At 53.2% G+C, this 19,924-nt stretch overlaps 1 protein-coding gene across 1 annotated transcript; it reads left to right on the forward strand.

The window, feature by feature from the left end:
• Positions 1-340: 340 nt before the first annotated feature.
• On the forward strand, positions 341-17,135 carry Gbx1 (gastrulation brain homeobox 1). Its single transcript, XM_027943291.2, has 3 exons — positions 341-512; positions 555-1,094; positions 16,582-17,135. Exons 1-3 carry the CDS (start codon positions 341-343, stop codon positions 17,133-17,135), a joined length of 1,266 nt encoding a protein of 421 aa, XP_027799092.1.
• The last annotated feature ends 2,789 nt before the right edge of the window (positions 17,136-19,924 follow it).

Consider the following 19,924-nt stretch of genomic DNA (forward strand, 5'->3'; position numbering starts at 1 on the left):
ATCCACGCCCGGGCCCGCTGCCCGGTCCACGCCGGGCCGCCACCCGCTCACCCTCCGAGCCGGGCCGAGCCCGAGCCTGTGGGCTGAGTGGGGGGCAGGCTGGCTGAAGGGAGGGGACCGGCCCAGCAGCTGCCGCCGCCTTCTCGTCGGCCGCAAACTTTCACAAAGCGGCGTGTCCGGCCTCATCAATCTCCATTAATAATAGTTGGTTGGGCCGCTGGGGGCGGGCGGGGTCCCGGGCCGGCCGGGCCGCTGGGAACCGGCTGTGCGGAGGGAGCTGGAGCCGGGCGCGGCGGCGGCGGGCGGAGGGAGGAAGTGAAGCGTAATTTGAGGAAGATGGATGAGTCCGGAGGGCGACACCCCCAGCCCGCCCGCCCGCCCCCTCCCTCCTTATGAGAGAGGGAGCGCGGCGCCGGAGCCACACTGCGCCGAGCCCGCGCCCCGCCGCCACCTCGGCCCGGGAGCCAGGAGCGAGCCCTGCGTGTCCGCGCGGGGCGCCCGAGCCGCGGGGCGCACGGCGGCGCCCGGAGGGGAGCGCCCCGGGGCGGCCGCAGCTCCGGGCGCGATGCAGAGAGCCGGAGGCGGCGGCGCTCCCGGGGCCAGCGGCGGGGGCGGCGGGGTCCCGGGCACTGCCTTCTCCATCGACTCCCTGATCGGGCCGCCGCCGCCGCGCTCTGGCCACTTGCTCTACACCGGCTACCCCATGTTCATGCCCTACCGGCCGCTCGTGCTGCCGCAGGCGCTGGCCCCGGCGCCGCTGCCCGCCGGCCTCCCGCCCCTCGCCCCGCTCGCCTCCTTCGCCGGCCGCCTTACCAACACCTTCTGCGCGGGGCTGGGCCAGGCCGTGCCCTCGATGGTGGCGCTGACCACCGCGCTGCCCAGCTTCGCCGAGCCGCCCGACGCCTTCTACGGGCCCCCGGAGCTCGCCGCCGCCGCCGCCGCCGCCACTGCCACGCGAAACAACCCGGAGCAGGGCGGCCGACGCCCGGAGGGCGGGCTGGAAGCCGACGAGCTGTTGCCGGCCCGGGAGAAAGTGGCAGAGCCCCCGCCGCCCCCGCCTGCGCACTTCTCAGAGACTTTCCCAAGTCTGCCGGGTAAGTGCTGGGGCCCACCAGGGCACCGGGCGGGAGGCCAGTTCACCTGGAGGTCCCAGACCCGAACCTGCTTGGAACCCCGGGACCTGCCTGGAGCCCTGCAGCTCCATACCCCCAGATCGAACAAGGAATCTGCGGAACCGACTCCAATACAGTTCCAAGCACAGGATCTCTAGGTCCCCAGACCCATCCTACTGCTCTGCCTGTCCCCAGACTGCTGGAAGCCTCACCAAAGACTTTCAGCACTCTCTTCCAAATTAGTGTCTTTCCTCCCAGCATTCTAGCCTCCGGCCTCGCCCTGTCGCCTTCTTAGAATTCCTTCTTTTCTCTCTTCTACCAGGAGTAGAGAAGCTACAAGGGTGGGATTCCTGGGGACACCAGCAGGGCCCCGGGATGAGCGCATGTTCGGAAGCTGTCGGTTTGGTAAGAAGGACTGTTCTGGCTTCCGAGGAGAGGACTGTTTGACCTCCAGTACAAATGGCCAGCAAGAACTGTGCGGCTGCAGGTTCAGAGGGAGGATCTCAACGGTGTCTGTTGCTTAGCCTAGAGGTCAATTCTGAACCCACAGGCTTAGAATTCAGCCTTGAGAAACCAGGTAGAGGGATACCGCCAGCTGATGGGAGGAGAAGAGGCTACAGGCTGGGCTGAGTTGGGTGTGGCCTGAAGACCCATAGTTGAGAATCTGGCTGAAATGCTGCTAAGAGCCCTGGATCCTCCATGGGAGGATGCCCTGCAGAGACAGTATATGAAATGGAACCCGACTTAAAATCAGTTCACTTAGAACCCTCTTGTCCATGCTAGGGGTCCTTAACCCCTAGGAGCCACAAAAGCTTTCTCCTATCCAGGTAGATGCAGGTGTTCTGAGATCTGATGCTTACATAATTTGGTGGACCTTATTTAAGAAAAATAAGGTTAACATACAGGTAGGTGTAGGACTGTGAAGCTAAACTTCCTTAGCACAGATAAATCTGCTTTTGCTCAAACATTCACTGTATCCAGCTTAGCAGGTAGGGAGGACCCCAGAATTCCTGGGGGCTGATTCTAGTGGAGACAGGCATCCTTGGCCAAGAAAGGCAATTCTTGGGTCTCTCTGAATTTATCCAAAGAGCTAATCACTCCTCCAGACTCTGAGGACTGCCACAGAGCCTGTCTTCCCCTCCTCTTACCTCTTGGTTCTGGGCATTTGGGCTTTGAGGATTCAACTGTTGTTTTCTTTTTTCATACCTGGCTAGACCAAGAGGATACCAGGAAGTCAGAGCAGCATCTCCCAAGAAGGACCATAGGGAGAAGACAGAACACACCTGGAGATGAGAGGAAATGTCTGCAAGATAAGAGGGTGGGAGTTCTGTAGAAGCCAGCAGGTGATCTAAAGAAGGAAGGATTAGCAGGATTCTTAGAATAGGATGGTCCTAAGGCAGAAAAGACCAGAGGACAGGTCATAAAAGAGATGGCTGTGGAGACAACAGAATCTGGAGGCAGAGCAGACACACCTAGGAAAGAGATGAGCCGGAGGGAGAGCCCAGGTAGAGCCGACCTCAGAGGAATATGCCCAGCCCGAGAAGAACAAGCAGCTTGTCCAGTCTTAGGTCTCCTCTGTTCCTCTTTTGACCATTTTGTATAATGGGGGCTTTCTTGGCGTAGATCGAATATTGGCTACAAACAAGGTATTGATAGAGAGGAATAAGCAGAGGGGGGAAACGAAAGAGAAATATTGAGGAGGGAAGAATAGAGGACAGAAGGAAGAAATGAGCTGAGTCCTGGGACATCAAAAGAGATGATGAAATGAGAGGGCTGTCTGTCAGCAGAGGGTCTCTGTATAGGGCTAGATGGAAAGCAAACAGTTCCATCAAACCAAAAGTGTGTGTGCATGTGTGCAGAAGAGTCCTGTCCTGGGAGGAGTGGAGAGTGCTTAGAAAAAAAAATAGTGGGCAAGGTTTGAACACTATGAGTAATTTTCCTTAAAGGGTTTTCGATACTGGAGTGATGGGAAACCAGAATTTACATAGAAATGATGAAGGGGAGATCATCATCCTAGGAAAATGTTGGAAATAAAAAGAGACCCATGTGTTGTTCTTGGAATGTGGGCCAGGGGCTCTGTTATTAAACATGGTGGCAGAGAGACCTTGCAGGGGAAGGGTTTTGAGAGTCCTGCCTTAGCCTAGAAAGATACACCGTGGGTCGTGGTAGGTGCCGGCTGGGCAGCAAGGAAGCCGGTTTCAGAAGAAACATCCACTCACACCCACTTCCCCAGTTGTGGGTTTCCCCTGAGATGGCTGCAAAAAGAGAATGCAGTTCCAGAAATATTAGGCATAAAATCCATCTGGGGAGGGAGTGACGGTACATGGCCCACATTGAAATGGTGGGAAAACCAACCCTCCAGTTTGGGATTATGCTGGAGTATTTGGGATGAAGTATGCTGGGAATAATGGGATTGAAACCTCCAGAGCAGAAGAGTCTGGGGAAAGAACACAGTCTTTAAAGTGACAGAGGAGTAACTGCTCTCCTGGTGGGGCATGGTGACATTGGGCTGCAATTATTATTAATTTATATTTGTTTAACCTTTTACTATTACCAGCCCCTTTAAGTGAACTTATAGTGACAACAGGCCAGTTTGGAGAATGAGTGAAGTTCTTTTCTTTGGGAGTTACAGGGACTTTTTTTTTTTTTTTAAGTTGGCTGAGAGTTAAGAAAGACACCACTCTCTATAAGAATTGATGAAGGAAAAAACAGAACTTCATTATGATTTGATTGCAGAGGTGGAAGCTCTCTTAACAGGTACATAGAAACACGGGGTGGAAAGATATTGAGAATGGTTGATTGAATAGAATTCTAGGTTTGGCACATGGGAAGCAGTGGGCTAATGGGAGCAAATCTTTTAGTTGAATGATAAAGTGGAGAGAATTTTGAACTGACAGGGAAGATTAAAGTCTGAGTTAGTAGGGCTGGGGTGTAGCTTGAGGGTAGAGAGCTTTGCTTAGCATGCCTGAGGCCCTGAGTTCCATCCCCAGCACTGAAAAGGAAAATAACAAAATACGAAGAGCCCAAAATAGTGCTGACTAGTAGAAGCTATATATGTAATTTAAAGGTTTTTATTAGTCATGTTAAAAAGATAAACAGGAAAAATTAGTTTAAAAATGCATCTTATTTAACCCAATATGTCCAAAATAATTTCAGCATTAAACATAAAAGCATTAAAGTGAGATATTTTATCTCCTTTTCATACTAAGTCCTCGAGATCCAGTGTGTATTTCAGACTCCCAATACATCTCAGTCTGGACCAGTGGTGTTTCAGGTGTTGGGTAGCTGCATGTGGCCGGAGGTGTCCATATTCAACATAACACACCTAGAGATCTCTAAGAGCAAAGTTAGGTGAAACTGCCAGGGGAAGGAACTGTGGGCTGGGGTTGGAGACTGAGTCCTCAATGCAGCAGGAAGGAGAGAAGAGAGCAGTGAGATCTGGATGGAAGGAAGAACAAAGCTCTGCCCTGAGTGGGATGGGCGGGGGTGCTCTGAGTCTGAAGGTGCGTGAGCTCTGGCTGAGAGTGATCCGAGCTGACTTGTGTGCAAGTCTGCAGATCAGCATCCGGGATGAAGGAAGAGGATGCCTGCTGTGTGCTGGGGCAGTGATGAAAAAAGCTGTCTGTTTAGGGAAAACTTTAAGTTGGGAGTATCTAGAGCAGTCATTCATTTGCAGAGAAGAAGGCTGGATTGCCTGGCTACACAAGCTAGGAAGTGTGGGGGGTGGGGGTGGGGTGGGGAGGTGGGTAGGTGCTCCACATAGACTGTCAGTCAGGGGAGTGGTGTGGATACAGGAGGGATGATGTGGGTGCTGGGCTTGCGAAGAAACGAAAGCAGTCGCATTTGGGGTGATGTGGGAGAGAGGAGCCTGGCATAGGACGAGCCCGAGAGACATCAGGGTAATGAGGACGACTTAAAAAATCAACAGAGAAGACTTGCTAATTTCTGAATAGAAATTACAGTCATAGTGGTTATCACGCAGGAGACCATCAGACGCCCAAGGAAAATGGTCTTTGAGAGCTGATTGCCTTAAGCTGGGGATTATAGCTGGGGACATTTGGCTGACCAGTAGTTGGTTTCTGAATGGGTATCTATTATAAATGTCAAGATATGGTGTTTACTTATGACAGGAAAACAGGAAATGATGATGGGATGTGCCACCAGAGACTTCTGTTGCTAGACATGGGAGGAGATTTTTTGGAGGTGACAGGGAGACCCAGACCAGGTGTTTCTAGAACTTTTGAGGGAAGCACACAGTGAGACATAGGGAAGAGTACATACTGCCTTAATGGGATGGAGGGGGTGCCTTCTAAGGAGCTGTGACACATGGGCTCAAGCCAGCTTTGTCACCCCTCAGCTGTGTAACTGACAAATCACTCATTTCAGTCGGGGAAGATTATTGTGTGCCTATTCGTGGATTAGAATGTTCTGAGTACTTTGGGAGGTGCAGTCTTGTAACCTCTCTAGGCTTCAGATTTCTCATCTGGAGCAAAAGTGTTCATTCAGGTGATTGTTAGTGTCCCTTTCAATTCTGTGTTTAAAGTAGGGATCTCAACAGAATCTGGGGAGCCTCTGTCAGAGGATCTGTCAACTCTGGGTGGGAGAAAAATTACTTCTTTATTGTTATTAACTTCTAACTGAAATTTGGTCTTTCTTTAATTATAAATGTAGGCCAAAATCATCTGAATTTCAGCAACATGTGAGGCTGTGGGTACTGATAGAAATTCCAGATTCAGCTGGGCACAGTATTGTGCACATATAATCCCAGCAATGCAGAAGGCTGAGACAAGAAGATTTCAAGTTCAAGGCTAGCCTTGGCAACTTAGCAAGATGCTGTCCCAAAATTAAAAAAAAAGAAAGAAAGAAAAGAAAAAAAAGAAAAGGGAAATCACAGTTGTTTTCATGTAAATTAATGATTTTTGGAAGGATCTTATTTAAAAAAATTAATCAAGACCATGAGTATGGGCTGGGGGTGTGGCTCAGTGGTAGAGCACTTGCCTAGCATGTTTGAGGCACTGGGTTCAATCCTCAGCACCACATACCAATAAATAAAAAAATAAAGGTCCATTAACAATTAAAAAAAAACATGAGTATATCACAAATCCAGTTTTAAATGTCTGATAACTGCAATAATATAATGGACTTCAACTATTAATTCTGTGTGTTTTATGTTATGTACCTAAAAGCATTATCCCGAGACAGGGCAGGTGGGCTGTATCTGCTGGCCAAAGGCACTCATGGCACAAAAAGAAAATGAAGGACCCCTAGTGGAGAGACAGACCCACAGTGACAGGGCCGTCAGGGGAGGACTGGACAGGATGCTGGGCTGCCACGTGCCATGGTGAAGGTGGCACTTGGCAGGGAGTGGTGGGGGCAGAAGGGGAGTGGACAGAGGGGCCCTCTACAGCAGCATAGGTATGGAGACAAATCCTTCAGATAATGTGGAGGAGAGTTCTTCTGCTTAGAGTGATGGGCATGGAGTCTGTCCTGGGCATAATGGGAGAGAGGCAATAATTGGAATCATGAGGGGACATATTTTAATTAGAAAGAAGGAGGAGCGTAACATTAGGAGCCGAGTGCCCTGTATGGAGATAGACATTACAGGAGGAAGCCGTCGGCTGGAATTCTGCCTTGGGAGAGGAATTGGGGGAAGGATCTTTTCTGTAAAACTGATTTGGAATCAGGAAATAGAAGGGAGAGAAGTGGAGTAGAATGTAGAGACCTGGACAGGAAGGCGTGGTAGGAGGAGAGAACTTTATTTAGAGGGAATGAGGATGTTCCCAGGCTGGGTAGGAAGAAGCAACCCTGTGAGGAGGCCAGCTGAAGGACAGGGGTCCCTGCATGGTGTGCTCAGCCACCGGCGGCCTGTGCTCTGAGCTCTGAGTGGTGCAGAAGGGTAGGAAGCCTTTACGGAGAGCCAGCTGGCGCGGGGGAGATTCCACGGTAGAGGAGCGTGGAGCAATGCTGGGCAGGTGGGTGCTAATTGGAAGAGAGGGTGGTGGGGAGAGGGATGCCTGGATTTGCCGTGACAGAGAGTGGCCGCACTGGTTGAATTCAGGGGTGATGGGAAGAGACAGCCCTGGCCAGCAGGGTGGGCTGGTCCTTGTTGAGGAGTGGAGCAGAGGGCTGTGGATCCCTTATGGACCAGGGTCATGAGCAGAAACACCATGTAAACACCATGGGCATGGCGAGAACTGGGAAATACTCTGACCCCAGGAGCTGGTTGGTTTCTTGGCTGAACTGCCGAGGAGGTGGGCTGATGCTGGGAGTCACCAAGAGGGTGGGGCTCTGTGCTGAGTGCCGGGAGAGAGGGATGCAGAGGCTGAAAGGAGGAGGGAGGTGTGTTGTCCTGAGAGAAAGGTAAGCATTGCTTTGTGCTGGGACTACCAGGATTCCAAGAATCACACCTTGACACTCCAGGTCCATAGCTGAGTGGGCGTGGCCAAGTCACACCTGTCCCAGCCCGGCATCTTGAAAATTAGGGATTTGAATTAGTGTCCCCACAGGTTGTTTCCAGCTCCAGGGTTCTGTTTGTACCTGTAAGGACACTTTATTAATGAATCCTCCCTCCCTCCCCACCTCACCCCCTTTTTTTCTTTGAGGTGCTGGTGATCAAACCCAGGGCCTCAGCGTGAATTGTTTCTTTATTTTTACAAAAGGTGCCTGAGCCAAGGTCCAGGGAAATTCTGTGCTTCCCAGTGCTTGGTGGAAGGAGGAGGAGGCAGGCTGGTCGTGTGTTTTGGGGTCTGGCCTTAGGGTGAGGAAAGCTTTGTCATCAGGGACTGGGCGGGAGGCATCCGAGCTGTGGCTGTGCACAACTCTGATGTGAAACCAGTGAGAAAAACAGGAGAGAAGTGGAAGTAGATATTGTCTAGGCCCAAAGGGTTGGGATCAGCCGAGACTAAGGTTAGCTGGTAAGGAAGGAAGTAGTGAGAAAAGGGGAAGTTGAGCTGGGCGTGGTGGTGCACACCTGTGACCCCAACAACTCTCGAGGCTGATGCAGGAGGATTGCAGGTTTGAGGCCAACCTTAGCAGCTTAGCAAGATCCTATCTCAGAATAAAAAATAAGAAGGGCTGGAGATGTAGTTCAATGGTAAAGCACCCCTGGGTTCAATCCCCAGTACCATAAAGAAAGAAAGTGAGAAAAGGGAGTCATGCTATGGAATCGGTTTCCAGCCTCTGGTCTTCCTCCATGTGTTACAGTAGTTAGGCTAGAGGGACGTTAGGAGAAGCCTGTTTACATTAAGTGATAGTGAAGAGGTGTGGTCGGGGCAGAGACAGGGACAGGCTTTGGTCGAGAGCTGGGCACAGATCTCTCTCTCTCTCTCTCTCTGGACCCAGGGCCTCATGCATGCTCAGCAAGCACTCTACCACTGAGCTATGTCCCCATCCCATAGGGCACAGATCTCGGTGCCACTGTTTCTCTGTGATCTGCAGCAAAGTCCTGACCTGGGTCATTCCAGTGTCCTCTCCAATAAAATGAGGGCAATAATGCCTTGCTCACAGACTTGCAGCTTAAATGAGAAGATCTTTGTGCAGTGTCCTGAGAGTAATAGGTGCCCAAGAAACTATCATTATTGTCCTTGCCCATGAATAGGCGGGAAGCTCTCCAGGATTCAGCTGGAGGGCTCTGTGAACTGGGGACGGTGTGTGGGATGCCTGATAAGATGCCGTTAGGGACAGGCATTCCTAGGCGGGGATTGAAGGTGCAGGTGTCCGACAGCTGTTACATGGGGCTGGCCAGGGCAGAACTCCTACTGTCTAATCCGGGTGGATTTCCAGTGTCTTTGGCTCTTTCTCCTTCCTCTGGGTTCTCCTGCCTCATGTTCTGGTGTCCTCTGGAGACCGCCAACTGCCCAGAGCCCCTCTGCTGTGCACGGGGCCTGTTCTTCCTTACTGTCTATTTGAAAAATATATATTTCTCCTTTTTTCTTCGCCAAGATTCCTCTTTGCTCATATGTCTGATCTGTGTTAGGAGCAACACCACTGGATTCAACTAATTCATATGCAGTTTCCTAAAAGTCCAAGTGAACTTCACACTGGTGGATCCTTAGGTGGTAGTGTTGGGAATTAGCTTGGGGTGACATGGAGGAGTTACTATGGGAGGGAGGGGGCAGTGTGGGAGTCAGGTGGTCGTGGCGGCTCCAGTGACAGCGTGCCACCTAGGTCCTTTCAGCTGCTTGTGATGGGAGCTCACCCTTCATGTGGACTAAGGTGAGGAGACATGGATTCATGTGACTGTGGAGGAGCCACGGGCTCAGAAACGCAAACGGTGCCGTTGGGTCTGTCTCGCTCCCTCTCCGACTTCACTTCACCCTCTCCTCAAGACCAGGCCCTTCGAGGGCCGAGAGGCAGGGAGGCCAGCGCACAGGCAGCTCTGAGTGTTCACAGGTGAGCACCCAGTGAGGGTTGCAGTGTTGGATCAGCCCAGGAGGACTGGAGTCCCCAGGAAGGCAGCATGTTCAGTCCCAGGCCCAGGTCACAGCTGGCAGACCCACCAGCTCCTGGGTGGGAAGAGGAAGAGGGACCCTAAAGTAAGGATGCTATCACTGAACAAAAGTGGGGAGGGACCTGGGCAGAGAAAAACAGCCCGACGCAGACACCAGAGAGAAGGGTGAGACCGGCCTCAGCTCTCTTTCGGGATGCTTAGCTTCCTCAGTGCCACTAGTTGCAGTTCAGGAGGCTGAGACAGGAGGATCCCAAGTTCAAAGCCAGCCTCAGCAACATAGCAAGGTCTTAAGCAACTTAATGAGACATTGTCTCAAAAAGTAAAAAGGGTGGGGGTGTCACTCAGTGGTTAAGCACCTCCAAGGAGTGATGGGATCCAGGGAACAACTCGCTGAGGATGCAGTTGGAGGCAGTTGACAAACATGTACCCCTCGGTGAGGCTGGCTCTTGGCTCTGATTCCCACTGGACTGGGGCTGGGGCTCAGTGGCAGAGTGCTTGCTTAGCATGTGTGAGGCCCTGGGTTCGATCCTCAGACCACATAAAAATAAATAAAATAAAGGGTATTGTGTCCATCTACACCTAAAAAATATATATATTTTTTTTTTAAAAAAAGAAAGAAAAGAGCCCTAGTGAACTGTAGAAGCCACAAGAAATTGGTGTTCGAACGAAACTGTTTCCATAGTTTGGCCACATTCTTTTTAAAGTTAGAAAATGTGTTTTCAAATAAAAGGAACATTGGCTCGTAACATGACATCCTACAAACAGTAAGGACAGAACAAATCAAGAGACAGACCTGGTGGGGGTTTTGTGTTGGGGCCGCGGGGGCAAGCCAGGCCTTCCTATGGCAGCTGCAGGCGTCTTCTGTGGGCACCTGGAGTGGGAGACTTTGGTGGCTGGCCAGAGCCTGTAGTGGTGGGGGAAAGGAGGAGGTCTACTCTTGGATTCAAGACGAAGCTTATTTAATTAGTGAGGCGTCTGGGGAGAGCTGTTGCCTCAAGTGAAGGGCAGGCGGCGGGGGGGGGGGGGGGGGGGGCGATCTCCTGGAAAGGACAGAAGAGGCTGGAGATTTAGGACATCAGGTGCAGTGTCCCTAGCTATGGGACTTAGGAAAATCGCTTAGTCTTCTCGAATCTCCATTTTCTTCACCTGAAAATAAGGTTACTAACTCCCTAGTCCTCCTAATAGTAACAGTAGATCAAGTCACTTTAGTGAGGGTAAAGGGAGATAATAAATGTGTTTTGAAAAGTTAAAGCTGGGCTGGCACACATCTGAAATCCCAGCAGTTCAGGAGGCTGAGACAGGAGGATCCCAAGTTCAAAGCCAGCCTCAGCAACATAGCAAGGTCTTAAGCAACTTAATGAGACACTGTCTCAAAAAGTAAAAAGGGTGGGGGTGTCATTCAGTGGTTAAGCACCTCCAGGTTAGTTCCCCAGTATCAAAAGAAAAAGAAAGATTGGGGGGCTGGGGCTGTAGCTCAGCGGTAGAGCACTCACCTAGCATGTGTGAGGCCTGGGTTCGATCCTCAGCACCACATAAAAACAAGTAAATTAAGATATTGTGTCCACCTACAACTAAAGAAAAATATAAAAAAAGAAAAGAAAGGTTAGGCCATGCAAGGTGCTCTTGACCGGGGCCAGGTCAGCCTGCCATGAAAGGAGCCCTGAGCTTCTCGTGAACCGGGGGGGGGGGGGGGGGGGGCTCTGGAAGGCAGCGATGGAGAGAAAACCCTTGTGTGTATCTGGAGTAAAGAGTGCTGAAGAGGGGGCTGGGGATGTGGCTCAAGTGGTAGTGCGCTCGCCTGGCATGCGTGCGGCCCGGGTTCGACTCAGCACCACATACAAACAAAGATGTTGTGTCCGCCGAAAACTAAAAAATAAATATTAAAATTCTCTCTCTCTCAAAAAAAAAATTGTGCACTTTCCAGTTTATACATTATACATCACTAGATCCACACATTTAAAAAAAAAAAAAAAGAGTGCTGAAGAGCCACAGAGAGAGGAGAAAGTGGAGGGCTGTTCCTTATGCACCTGAAGTTAGAGGAGGGTGTGGCCTTAATGGGTGCAGGCCACACTGGAAGTGTGCTGGTGGCCACCAGTGATGGGAGAACGATCTGTCTCAGAACAGAGCCTCGTGCACTGGGCGTGGCGATGGACTGATCCTCCAGAGCTGGGACTTATCACAGCTACACCTCTTTGGGGAGATGGCAGAGGACCTGTGTTTTCTCCCACCTTTTTTGGGGGGTGGTGCCACGGGATGGCACCAGGGCCTCTAGCACACTAGGCAAGTGCTGTGCCACTGAGCTCTGTTTACAGCCCTTCTCCCACCTTTGACACCATGGGGAAAGGAGAGGTGGGCCTGGAGGATCAGGAGGATGCTCACTGTCCTGGGAATGAGGTGGGCTGTTAAGCTGTTTTTTGAAATAGAAGAGTCACATGAGGGACATCTACCAGTAGTAAAGCCAGTTGATTTTCTGTAAGTGATAACAGAGCAGGGGTCGGTGGCTGGATAAATGAGGGACAGCACAGGGGCCAGCTGGGTTCCTGGGGCCAGGAGTCTAAAGTGACCCTTTACTCCCTCGGTGGCTTTCTGTCATCTTTGGTGTCTGTGACCACAGGACTCCCTTCTTCTCAGTGTGAGTGTGGTGCTGTGTTCTCTTTCTGGGGGGGAATACCTTCCATGGAGTCTGTGGCCCTCAGTCTCTTCCCCAGCCTGACCTGACCCCAAGGTGGAGCTCTGTGTCCCTGGGCCACTGGCCTTCCTCTGGGAAGCCACCTTTGCAGACTCACCCTGAAGCCTGAGCAAGGCTCTTGAGTGGGATTCATGCTCCTGGCATGAACTCTGTGAGCAGTTACGAGTCACACATTGTGATATCTGTCCCTCCGATCATAGCATCATGAACCCTGCCTGTCTCCTGCCTGTCCCAGCCATTCCCCTGCCCAGAGACCATGCTTTCCTGCAGGCGCTAGACTTACAAGGGGAACCCAGCACACTCAACCTTGCTACCAGTGATATTCCCACACACAAAGGACAGGACCTTTCTGCCTGTTTGGCTACTTACCTAGCACAGTCAAATGGTTCTCAGTTTTAAGATTTTCATTTTGCTGACGGTGTTATCAGAATGATTATTTGCCATGTAAAATTTTCAATGAAAAGTCTTCTTTTGCCTATCAAGTATTTTTTTGTTGTTGTTCATATCAACCAGTAACCACATCTGCAATTGGAAATTTGCTTTTATGGATATTTTATCTACCAAATCTAAGTACTGTAAATCAAATTTTGTAAACATAAATTTTCTCAGAAAGGTTTGCTACTTCTGTCAGTTTTTAATCAATAACAAAAATTTAAGTGACATTTTAGTTTTGTTTGACCTTTTTACTACTAATATTTGTCATGAATCAGATAAAATGATTTGGCCGAGCAAGGTGACACTCACATGTAATCCTACCGGCTCAGGAGGTGAAGGCAGGAAGATCTCAAGTTCAAGGCCAGCCTCAGCAACTTAGTGAGGCCCTGAACAACTTAGCAAGACCCTGTCTCAAAATAAAAAATGGAAAGAACTGCAGGTGTGGCTCACGGGTAAAGCATGCCTGGGTTCAATTTCCAGTACCATATCCACCCACACCTACCCACCCCACCCCCCACACAGGAAGCAGTTGGCATGTCTTCTTCAGCTGTTAGGCTTGCTGCCTTGTGAAGGGTCTCCCTTTGCTCAGTGGTTCCGGGGCCACACCCTGGGCTTTGGCTGTGGGGGTTCTGCAGCTCCCCCTGCTGGTGGAGCAAAGAGCAAGTGCAGGGCCAGAACATCTTGCTTGGCTCCAAATGCAGCAATTTCTCTCTGGGTGAGAAAGTGGGGTATTTTTTTAAAAGCACCCTTGCTTTCCCTCCTCCAGCACTCACCTCCTCTCCTTTCTCTCGGTTCTTGAAACTTTTCGGCCGTCTCTTGTCTGGTTCGGCATTTTTTTCAGGCCATCTCCACCCACCTCTCCCCAGGCTCTTCTGCCTTGCTTGGCCTTTCCTCCTCTCTCCCACTCCTGGCCGGGCTCACTCATTGTCCCGACGCTGCTCCGCTGAGACTTGTGGCTGTGCTTTCCTCTCTCGGTGGTGCCCATCGCCCCTCCCCCACTCGTTCCTCCAGTCCTTATCTGAGTCCTCAATGTCATGATCATAAAGGAGCAGAGACACTCCTGCCCCTGCCGCTCTGCGTCCCCCGGGATGGAGAAGGAGAGACTGTGAACTTGTGCTCCTTGGAAGGCCTTAAAAGCAGCACTGAGGGTAGCCTCCTGGTGGGGGCTTGATTTTGCCGATGTCTGAAGACAGAGGGATGGATGAGGTGATCTCAGGAGGGCTCTGCCGGGTCCAGAACTGGGAGCCTCCTCTCAGTCATCATCAGCTTAGATTTATGGGACGTCCCTTGGGTGCTTGGTGCTGTACAGAAGGGTTCCATCCTTCAAGCCCTGAAATCCAGTTGCTGCCTTTTCAGCACTGTTTAAGATCGTCTTGCTGGGCTGAGTTTTTGTGACCTTTCATCCTTCGTTCTGTTATTATTGAACGCAAGGTATGTTTTAAGAATCAAAGTCAGAGGACTTGATGATGCTGTGGGATTGTCCTTCACTGTTTTCAGCACCCAGTAGGTTCCTGGGATCCTGTGGGCTTCCTCTGCGAATGTGAGGGAGGCCGGAGGCCAGCTGGGCAGTGGGTAGGGTATTTATGGGTGTGTCTGATGGCACGGAGCTGAGGTGATGGAGAGGCATGGCAGAGGAAGCAGCGGAGATGGAAAGAGAGATGGAGAGGGGCGAGCACACACCTGGATGCTGGATATCGTTTCTCTTATTTAGCTGACTACTGAGCGCCTACTCAGTGCAGATCACTGTAAGATGCTCATGATACAGTGAATAAAACATCAGAATTCCTCAAAGCTCATATTCTAATAGGGAGCGGCAGCCAGAGGGGTGGATGAATAAAGGTGGTGGCATGTACCATAGTGACAGGTAGGTCACAGAGGGGACATCAGAATGTCAGGGGTCTGAATCCTAAGGGAATGTTCAGGAAGCTCTCAGTGGAGGAGCGGGGAAGCAGCCAGTGCTGAGGTCCAGGAGGATGGAAGCCAGCGAGGAGAAGAGGACACTGACGGTCTAGGTGGTGGTGACTTGGACCAGAGGCAACAGGGAGGAGAGGTCCAGCTCTGGGCGTATTTGAAAGGTGGATTTGTGAGTGGATGTGCTCCATGAGATGAGTGAAGGGCAGCCGCAGACCTGGTTTGAAGGCAGGAGGATGGAGTGCCACAGAGATGGGGAGGACTGGGTTGTGTGGGAATGGACAATAGTGCGGGGAAGAGCCCTCAGTGAGGGGGAGGAGGGAGCCCAGGCTGAAGATCTCACAGGAAGTAAAACAGGTGGCCAGCGAGGAGACGAGGTGGGTGTTGGGAAGCCTGTGGCCGGTGGCCAGCACCCCCACCACATCAGGGCAGGGCTCTGGAAATGCAGGGCTGAGCCTGAACTGTGGCTGGTCAACTCAGGAACGGGACAAAGGGGAGGAAGGGAGAGAGACAAAGCAGGTTGGGGTGTGTAGTAACAGGGCCAGATGATCCTGGCCTCTAGGGAGAATATCACCGTGGCCCTTGAGCAGCAGGTGTGCACATCAGCAGCAAGGGATCAGCAGGTCAGCTCTGGAAGCCTCTGGAAGCTTCTGGGCCTCAGGCAGGTGGGGAGGGACCACACCCAGGACCAGCCCTGCCTGCCAGCAGGAGGTGTCTGGGCAGTGTCCCTGCCCCTCATTGCACCCTGGATTTAGCCAAGCTGCATTCTGAACTCCAAGCAGGCTTGGAGGGGGTGTGTGGTAAGTGACATCCCGAGTGCCCACCTTCACGTGGCTCACAGGTCGTCCATGGGCCCTTCTTCTTCCCTAGCGGATGATCGTCTTTTGACTTTCTGTTGTTGGGCAGAGAACGAGGGAGTTTGGGAAACTCAAGCACTGACAACGTTCATTGTAGTCCTGACAAACACATCAGTGGGTAGATTAAAACCAAAGGTGGAGTTAGATTTCAGAATTATGTGTGGATTAAACGTTTGTATGTCTGTGATCATAAGTAATCACTCATCTACTAAACGAGTCAGAATTCCTTCTGCACAGTTCCTTCCCTGTTTTTCCCGTTTCACTTCTGTCCCCACATTCCCTCCAGCCCTCGGCCAGTGTCAGACTCTGGTCCTGGGGATTCTGAGCTTTAGCAGGAGCTGCTGTCTGCATTGGCCAGCAGAGAGGGGAGGTGGGAAAGCAATTCCGTCACTTTGGAATTAAGGATAAGGACCACCAGGGGATGGGGCTGAGTAACAGGGAGGAAGGTTGGGCACAGACAAGGAAATGGCATGTGGCTGGGAGCCCCTGTCCTGGCTGGGCAGTCTGGATAGGAATTGGGAAGGGGGCTTGAGACCTCCAGTTCCCAGGTCCTTGGAGTGTCTTGGACCCATATTTAAGGAGGGTGTGGGGAGGAGCAGATAAGCCTGAAGATCCGTCCAGAGGTGTGTGAGGGTCTGTGACCTAGCTCTGCACAGAGGGAAATTCTGGGACAGTTCCTGCAGCTGGGCGGGATGAGGACTCCTGGGGGAGCAGCAGGCTCCTCTCCTCCCACATTGGAAATCCAAGTCAGTGTCCCCCGGCTTTGTCCTGGGGCCCGGTGTAGGAGGGACACTGGGCCCTTGGTCCTGGGCTTGGAGAGTTGGGTTGCTGGTATAGAATGAGATGGGGTGGTGGGAAAGTCCGGGGGCTACTGTCCACTCCATTGCCTGTCCCCCTTCCTGTGGTGACGTCGAGCTGGTTAATACCTTTCTTCCCGTTGTCTCCCCTAACCCTCTTCCCGCTCCCCACCTGGATGTGCCTGTCCCCTCTCCTGCCACCTCTTCCTTTCCATGCCGCCTCGTTTCTTGCCGCTGCCCCCCCCCATTCCTGGCCGCGGTCCCGTTGCCCCCTCCACCCTGTCTTCCCTGCCCGCTCCCTCCCCATCCATTGGTTTCCCGCTCCCCACAGCAGAGGGGAAGGTGTACAGCTCAGATGAGGAGAAGCTGGAGGCCCCGGCGGGAGACCCAGCAGGCAGCGAGCAGGAGGAAGAGGGCTCAGGCGGCGACAGCGAGGACGACAGTTTCCTGGACAGTTCTGCAGGGGGCCCTGGGGCTCTTCTGGGACCTAAACCGAAGCTAAAGGGAAGCCTGGGGACTGGAGCTGAGGAGGGGACACCAGTGACCACAGGGGTCAGCGCCCCTGGGGGAAAAAGCCGCCGGCGCCGCACGGCCTTCACCAGCGAGCAGCTCCTGGAACTGGAGAAGGAGTTCCACTGCAAGAAGTACCTGAGCCTGACGGAGCGCTCCCAGATCGCCCACGCCCTCAAGCTGAGCGAGGTGCAGGTCAAGATCTGGTTTCAGAACCGCCGGGCCAAGTGGAAGCGCATCAAAGCTGGCAACGTGAGCAGCCGTTCCGGGGAGCCTGTCAGGAACCCCAAGATCGTCGTGCCCATACCTGTGCACGTCAACAGGTTCGCTGTGCGCAGCCAACACCAGCAAATGGAGCAGGGGGCCCGGCCCTGACCCGAGCAAGGACCCGCGGCTGGGCTGTGCCCACACAGGAGGGACCGCAGCGGGGAGAGGCCCACGGTGCTCCCCGCCCTGAGACCTTCAGGATGAGGGGCTTCAGGGCCACAGGGGCTCTGGGTCTACTCGCCAGGGAGGTGCTGGGACTGGGGTGGACTCCTCGGGCCCATGGGGCTTTAAATGCTCGGGGCCTGAAGGGTTCTGTGGCTGATGTCCAGGAACAGCTTCTGACCAAACGGAGGAGCCCAGGGCGACACCAGCCCAGATGGATGGCAGCTCCTTATTTATTTTATGTAAAGTTTGTATATACGGAGCTGTGTCTCTGTCTGCACTCCTAAGAAGCTTCGGGAAAGGTCTGTTTCATCGAGCCTCAGCCAGAGTTCATTCCATCCTGCGCTCGGCCGGCCGTGGGCAGCGTCTCTTCAGTGCAAGGTGTGGGAAGAGATGGCTGGAACCACCAGCAGCCTCCAGGGGGACCACTGCTCCCCTCACCCCTGCCTCCCGCTTGGCCCTGCTCCCACGTCCACCCCTCACCTCCGGCTACAGCCACTGTTCCTCCTCCAGGTAAACAGGCCTCTTTGGAAGAGGTGGCTGACTTCAGGGGGTGAGACTCACTCCCATTTGTATTAAAGCTAAATGACGGCACCTGACCCTCAATGGCTGGTGAGTGTTGGGGCCAGCTAACTGGCTAGAGGTCGCCAGTCCAGTCAGTGACAGGGGCAGGGTGGGGCTCGCTCACACTACCTGTGAGTATCTTAAGCACTGGGTGCAGAGGACACAGCCACCAGCAACCGAGTGGCCTCTGCTGCCCTTTGTATTTCAGATGCGAGGGCCCAGGGAGGGAGGACCCATCTCTGGTGCTCTCAGCACTGTTTCCGAAGCTTCAGGTACTGCAGCCTCTTCTGCTACAGAACAAGGTGGGCATAGAGGGGTCACTGCCAAATGGAGGGGACAGGAGCCAGTCCGAGATGGTTCTGGAAAGGTGTGTGCTGTGGGGAAGACCAGAGCGAGGCTGTGGGATTGGAAGGGACGATGTTGGTGGATAAAGCCAACACCCGAGCTACACCCTCCAGACACACTGCACAGACTGCAGGCCGAGGGACTGTTAGGGAGACCCGCTGAGGCTGGTTCACGGCAGGCCAGCTGCTTGGGAAGAACTTGGCCGTCTTGGTGGAGAGGAGAGCTAGTGTGAACAGGCCGTGGAGAAGACAAACAGCAGGCTACAACTAAGACGGGAACCCCGGGTGTTCAAGTCAGGGTCAGAGGGAAGCCAAACGCCCCACCAACCCCCGTACCCTCCTCCTCAGAGGACCAATGATAGTTCCTGGAATGACAAATTAGTCAATGTCTCATTGACTCGTCTTACGGCTCGACTGAGGTTGCCCTTCCTGAGCAGCTCGTCTCTCCCAAAGCAAGCAGCCGGGAGCTGCGGCTGGTCAGTGACGATAGAAAGGTCTACTGTTGAGTGAGGACCCCCAGGCCCAGGCTGTCTGTGTCCCTCGGCTAAGTTTCAGCTGGGCTTCTGATTACAGCTTAAAGTATGAAGTCCAGACCTGCCGGGTCCCTGGCCTGACCTGCCAAGGCTAAGTCCCCTTGGTACCTTAGACTCACCCTGCACAGGGAACCAACAGGATTAGGTTGTTTTGAGGAGATAAGTCAGACAGAGGTTGACAAGGACAGCTCTGTCCCTTCAGCAGGGTTGGGGCAGAGGCTCGAGCTCGACGCCCAGTGTGGAGGGCAAGTGAGCACTGAGCAGAAAGGCCGGAGGGACCAGCCACCACCAAGGCTGCTGTGCGTCTCCCCTGGCTCTGTGCCTGGCTGAGCAGGGTCCCGCCGGCCCGAGCGGCTTGTCTTGAGGGAGTCTGGAGGTGACTGCGGCTAGTGTTTCCCAAGTCCAGGAACCCAGTCCCACACACCATGGCCCCGGCCCTTCTGCCCTGATCTACGTGTAAGGCTCTTAACAGCCTTGCAAAAGGGGACGTGGACAAAGAAATAAAACCTGGTTTCCTCTCTGAGCAGCGTTACTTGGTTATTTACTACATGTAGGCAGGTGCCCACGCAGGGCACCAGCCAGCACACCTGCCATGTACCCAAGGGGCTTCAGGAAACACGGGCTGCCAGCAGAGTGGTTTCAGAAACGGGGAACAACAGGCTCCTGAGAGCTGGGACCTGAACTTAGCCAGTTCTTGTCCTTCAAGAGCCAGTACAGTTGCCCCTGGATCCCTGGAGAAGAGGGATATGGTGAGAAAGAAAGGCAGAGGCTCCCGTCCTGCCCCCAGCTGGGCAAGCTGCCGGTGGGCGTCCAGGTGGCTGCTCTGCCACCCCCTCCCCTTTGCTCACAAGCAAAGCCCAGGCCCCTGTGCCCCAGCCGCCTCGTTCAGCAGCTAGCTGCCCACCCTGTGGCATCAGCTCTAAGGTCCGGGCACATTCTCAGACTCCCAGGGAGGGGCATGCTCCTGCCCTCTGGTACACTGTGGCCAGGGCCGGGTTGTGGCATGCCGTCACTAGGTAGGACACTGATGTCAGAGACCACTGGAAAGCTTCCTGGGGATGGTGGGGGCAGGGGTGCAGTGAAGGCAGCACCCAAGGGGAAGAAGGGCTGCTCCGTCCCATCAGGTTCCCTGTGCTGCCCATAAACAGCTACACCGCTGCCAGGAGAGCGAGAGAAACTGATGCAAGGCGGCGGCTGCGGGAAGGAAGCCTGGGGTCTGGCTGACAGGGAGAAAGCCTTAGAACAGAGACAGCAAAAATGAGCAGAGGTGGAGGTGAGGGGCACTCCCAGAGGG

This window comes from Marmota flaviventris, chromosome 1 (assembly GCF_047511675.1).
Source record: "Marmota flaviventris isolate mMarFla1 chromosome 1, mMarFla1.hap1, whole genome shotgun sequence".
NCBI classification, from domain to species: Eukaryota; Metazoa; Chordata; class Mammalia; order Rodentia; family Sciuridae; genus Marmota; species Marmota flaviventris.

What these genes read in the sequence shown, in the direction of transcription:
- Gbx1 (XM_027943291.2), top strand. Translation starts at nt 341, where the DNA reads ATGAGTCCGGAGGGCGACACCCCCAGCCCGCCCGCCCGCCCCCTCCCT. An exon ending in GGGCGCCCGAGCCGCGGGGC is followed by an intron (nt 513 to 554) that starts GCACGGCGGCGC and finishes GGGCGGCCGCAG; the next exon opens with CTCCGGGCGCGATGCAGAGA. An exon ending in GACTTTCCCAAGTCTGCCGG is followed by an intron (nt 1,095 to 16,581) that starts GTAAGTGCTGGG and finishes CGCTCCCCACAG; the next exon opens with CAGAGGGGAAGGTGTACAGC.